Source organism: Monodelphis domestica, chromosome 3 (assembly GCF_027887165.1).
Source record: "Monodelphis domestica isolate mMonDom1 chromosome 3, mMonDom1.pri, whole genome shotgun sequence".
Taxonomy (NCBI): Eukaryota; Metazoa; Chordata; class Mammalia; order Didelphimorphia; family Didelphidae; genus Monodelphis; species Monodelphis domestica.
The window spans coordinates 62,436,652-62,442,139 of record NC_077229.1 but is presented as its reverse complement, the minus strand read 5'-3'; the positions used below and the strand labels follow the sequence as shown (position 1 = coordinate 62,442,139).

General features: G+C 46.4%; 1 protein-coding gene across 1 annotated transcript; it reads right to left on the bottom strand.

Moving 5' to 3' along the window:
- Positions 1-3,377: 3,377 nt before the first annotated feature.
- On the bottom strand, positions 3,378-4,836 carry ACTL9 (actin like 9). The gene has a single exon (XM_001377210.4). The coding sequence runs from the start codon at positions 4,695-4,697 to the stop codon at positions 3,441-3,443; it is 1,257 nt and encodes a 418-aa protein (XP_001377247.1). The 5' UTR covers positions 4,698-4,836; the 3' UTR covers positions 3,378-3,440.
- Positions 4,837-5,488: the final 652 nt, after the last annotated feature.

Here is a 5,488-nt window from a genome sequence, read left to right as displayed (position 1 = left end):
TACTATGTATTTCTGCCTGGGTTCTGGGTCAGACTCTCTGCTTTTTTTCATTTTCTTTGACCTTAGGAATTTCAATGAATGTCTTCCTTTTATTTTTTTTGTCAGAACAAATTTATTATCAAATTTATTCTATTTCAGTCAAAGACTGTGTATTTTACCTCCAATTAACACTATTTATTTGTTGTAGTTCCATTAAATGGAAGGTATGATATGAAAATTTAATTCCCAGGGATCATATACACCTAATGTATAACAGTACCACACTCTTTAAGTCCTGCCTCCTTCCTTTATTTTTTTCTCCTTCCTTTTATTTTTTTCAATTACTTGTAGAAACAATTTTTTAACAATTGCTTTCTGACCTTCTACAATCCAAATTCTCTCTTACTTCCCCCTGCTTGCTATCCCAGTGTTGTCATGCTTATTCCTCATGTCATGAAAGATATACATTATACAAGTAAGAAAAAACTCATGAAGGAAATAAAGTCAGAAATGGCACGGTTTGATCTGCATTCCCACTCTGACAGTTCCTTCTATGGCTGTGGACAGCACTTTCCACCAAGAGATCCTTGGGGTTGTCCTACTAATAGTTTAACATAGTTTAATAGTTTGCAGGATTGTCTTCCTTTTGCCAGCATTTGGTTAATAGAAAAGTGAGACAAGGATTCTCCTTCTGTTGATGTGACCTTCATCATGTGGAGACGAGGAGGGTTTGATGGACCACCTCCTAATTGGCTCTTTACCAATTAAAGATGTCTTGGGATGTTCAGGGGAGGGACCAAAACTCTATTTATAGATCTGCCTGATGGAGTTTTTTTTGGAAACTGGTCTTCTATGGGAAGATCACCTAACCCTGTCTGCCTCAGTTTCCTCATCTGTCAAATGAACTGGAAAAGGAAATGGCAAACCATTCCAGGATCTTTGCCAAGAAAACTCCAAATGAGGTCATAAAGAGTCAGACACAACAGAAAAAACAACAAAGCAGCAAAAAAGCCATATACATGTTGTCTCCCCTTACGGAATGTAAACACTCTGAGGGCATTTTTATCTGTGAAATCCAAATTCTTAGCATAGTGTCTGGAAAATAGTAGGCATTAAATAAATTCTTATTGACTGATTAGCATTGAGCCCTAACTACTTCCTTATTTTTTTAGTCAGGCATACTTCTTTTTTCTTTCATCAAGAATGTTTAGAAGTCCTTCATTCAAATAAAAGTTCACATTCTCTCTCTGTAGGACAATGATCAGCTTTGCAGGACAAGTTATTTATGGTGATAAGTCTTTATCTTTTGCTTATTGTAATACTGCATTCCAAGATCTCCTTTGTTTTTAGTAGTAGATACTAGGTCTTGTGTGATTCTGACAGTGATCTCTTGATACCTGAACTGTTGTTTGTTTTGTTTTGTTTTTTTGGGTACTTAGTACTTTTTCCTTTGATAAGGGAGCTTTAGATTTTTAACTCTGATATTCCTGGAATTTTTTCTTTTTCTTTTTGCATTTTCTTTCAAGAAATAATTTGTAAATTCCATCTTTATATTTTTCTCTGATCTAATAGATTGGGAAGTTTTCATTATCCTTTTTTAATCATGGCTTTCAACAACTCCAATGATTTTTGGGTTAACTTTCCTTGACCCATTTCCCAGGTAAACAAACTTTTTAATCACTAATTTCTTTCATTAAAAAAATTTAATAGATATTTTTTTTACCAATTACATACAATAACCATTTTTCATATAAATTTTCTGAAATTATATGGTTCAGATTGTCTCCTTCCCTCCCAGAGATGGCAAGCAATCTGATCTGGGCTACATACATACCATCAAGGCATGCTTCTTAATTGACCTTTCCAAGAGAAGCCATGGAAACAGAGATATAAAACTGAGCTGAAAAAGATAAGTCACTAGATTATCATTTGTTTTTGCTCTGCCAATGAACCGAGGGACTAGAGGCATCCCTTTCAGACAAGGAGTTCCAACGATGACAAGAACTTCAAAACAGGCTATGGTTTGCCTCGAGAGAAACTGAAGGCATAAAGATAGATTCTGGGAAAAAATAGCACCATATATCAAGTCCATGTAACTGCTAGGGAGATCGGGCTTGGACATGAGCTTGAAACCACACCTGAGAAAGAGGGAAGAACTTTCTGGGAAGGGCATAGTGAGCCCTAATGATAGGCTTGTGTGAATGTGCTCCAAATAAAAAAAATTCAGAGAGAAATGGGGGCCTTGGGGTAGAGTGGATTTGGAGTCAGATGAACTGAGTTCAGATCCTAGATGTTATACCACAGCTGTATGACTTCAGGCAAGTCCTTCCCTTCAAGTCTGAGTGTTCAAATATGTAAAGTGGGAATGGAGATGGGAGGGAATGAACTAGATCAGTGATGGCAAACCTTTTAGAGACCAAGTGCCCAAACGGTAACCCTGATGCTGCATGTGAGCCCCCCATGTTATCCCAGACAGGGGAGGGAGGAAGTATTCTCACTAGTCTGCTTGGCAGAGGGATGGGTGATATGAGAAATGTCCTCAGGTGTGGTAGAGGGCGGGGCAGCTCCCTCTGGCACATATGCCATAGGTTCACCAATACAGGACTAGATAATCATTAAGGTCCCTTCCAGTTTTAAATCTACAATCCTAGTGTGATGAGGCTAATGCATTCCATGCAACTTGTAACTGAGTGCTCCCATGTCACTTCCAGGAACACATGTGCTCAAGACTTGAAGGACTTGGGGATGATGAAGAAATCTTAAGATGGCAACAGGGAGAAGATGTTGTACCAAAGCAGGTCAGTCACCAAACCTAGAAGAGCAGTCCACTGAGCAGACCTTAAAAGGGGACTCTACCCTCTGGTGCTCTCTCTTCCTGTCTATCCAATGTGCTGGCACTCTGAGGAGGCTCTCTCTTAGACTTCACATGATTAGAGAGACGACTCCTGCCTACCTCTAGTACCAACTTGCTCAGGACATCAAGTGTATATGCTGGCTAGAGGATCCTGAAACTGTCATTCAAAGCCCTGGCTGTCTCTTCAGCTTTGTTTTTCTTCCCTGGAGCACGGGTGACTAAACAGAGATTCTGAGATGGGTGTTTCCAGCCTTGAAGGCATCCTTGCGAATTCCAGAGGTCAGGAGCTCCTGGGTCCCTCAGTCAGACGAGACCCTAAGAGGTTAAGCAATTTACCCAAGGTCATTCAAGAAGTAACCAAGGCAGGATTCAAACCTGGATCCTCTTACTCCAAATTCAGTGCCCTTTCCAGCATACCAAGCTGCCTCTCTGAGACAGAAGCCTGTGCTTCTGAGGGCAGAGGAGCAATAAGAGGAGGATATGAAGAGAATAGAAAAGTCTGGGGACAGAGGTACAATATGAGGGGACAGAGCAGGGGCTTGGCTTGGGACGCATAGAGCTTCTTCCTTTATTGCTTCCTTGTTACCCACCCGAATACCCGCTGGCGTCAATAACACTTCTGATAGACAATGTATGGTCCTTGCTCCTCATACTGGTTCCGCTGGATCCAGCAAGATTGAAAAGCCCGGAGAGAAGCAAGGATGGAGCCTCCGATCCATACGGAATAGTTCCTCAGGGGCTGGGCACACACAGACTTGAAGGTCTGGGGAGGTGCCCCCTGGAGTAGCTCCTTGGAGAAGCGCTGCTCTAGTCCTGGGAAGAGGGAAGAGCCGCCGCACAGCAGGACATTCTGGGAAATGTCTTCACGAGCCTCACTGGGGACCTTCCTCAGGCTTTCTTTGGCCATGTCAGGGATGCCCAATGGCACCAGGCCCGGCATCTCTGGGGGGTTGAAGAGCAGCTCAGGGCACTGGAAACGCTCTTTGCCAAGGCTGATGACCTTACCGTCAGGCAGCCGGAAGTTCTCTCGGATGGCCTTGGTAGGCAGGTTCTGCTCGGCGACGAAGTCATCGGCCACGTAGCAGCACTGGTGTTTGATGCTTTCTAGAATCAAGGTGTCCCGCTCCCCGAAGGGGTAGCCGGCGCCCCGAAGCATCTCTGCCAGGAAGGCCGTCAGGTGGGACCCAGCCAAATCCAGGCGCTCGGTGGCGTGGGGCAGGTTATAGCCCTGGTACACGGGGACAGTGTGCGTCACGCCGTGGCCCGAATCCACCACCAGCCCGCTGACCAGCCCGTGGGCATAGACGGACAGCACCGACTGGTAGGCCACGTACATGCCCGGGGAGTGAAGGGACTCGAACACCACCTCCACCAGTTTTTCCCGATTGGTGGTGGGGCTAAACGGTGGGTCAGAGAGGAGGAGAGGGTGATCCTCGGGAGCCACCCCCAGGTCATTATAGAAGACGTAGTGCCAAAGGGTCTCTGCCGCCTCCCAGTCCACGATGATGCCGTTCCTCAAAGGCTGGATGAGGCTGAGGCCTGGGTGCCCTCGAGCGCATTCCCCAATGAACGTGGGGAGCTGGGGGCGGCTCGCCGTCGAAGCCTTTTCCGGCAAGTGCCCCAGCACCGTGGCCACAGTGGACACGGGCTTCGCCTGTCCGGCAAAGCCGGACTTGCACGTCCCCGTGCCCATGTCGATGACCACAGCCCCCGTCTTCTCGATGAGCCCGTCTCCCAGCACAAAGGGCATCTCTATGTCCACCGGCAAGCTCACGTCATCTAGTATGGTGCTGGTCTGGGGGTGTCCCTTGTGGAATCTGGGAGCGTGGCCGATAACCGGGGACTCATTGCAGTGCACGTCCATGGCTGCCGGAGGCACTCGGCAACCGAGCCAGGACTGGGGTAGTGTTTGGGCTTATCTGGGCCGGAGCTGGAGGAGAACAGGCCAAAGCCGTGGAAGACTAAGGAGGAAGGAATTAAGGACAGTTTTCATACTATTGCGGAATTATGACATCACTCCCACCCACCCCTCCCCCGCTTCTCTTCACAATGGGAAGGGGCCACCTCTCTCTCTTCCCCCCTGCCGTTGGGCTTCTCAAACTCTGAGCCTCTCTTCCTGTGGCATCTTGCCACCCAGTGGCTGCCAGTCAAAGGCTAATGACCTAAGCAATGACATCATTGGGGGAAGCAGTGTGGGAGGGTGTCTTGTGTGGGCACCGTCCAGGCCCCGTCTCTTCCACTTAACTCTCCGTGTGACTCAGTTTCTCCCTCTGTAAAATGTTGGATTAGTTGGCCTCAGACATCCCTTTTGGCGCTAAATCTGTGATTCTAGAACTTGAGTGTGCTGGGGAGAGAATAGACGAAAGCCCGCTCACAGCCATCTCAGAACTCCTGAGTAATACAGCCATGCTTCATTTTATTGAGATTTGCTTTATGGCGCTTTAAAGATACTGTGCTTTTAACAAATGGAGGGTTTGTGGCAGCCCTGCTTCAAACAACTCTATTAGCACTATCTTTTCCTTTCTTTTTTAAACCTTGCCTTTCGTCTTGGAATCAATCCTGGGTATTGGTTCCAAGGTAGAAGAGGGGTAAGGGCTAGGCAATGAGGGTTAAGTGACTTGCCCAGAGTCTCCCAGCTAGGAAGTATCTGAGGCC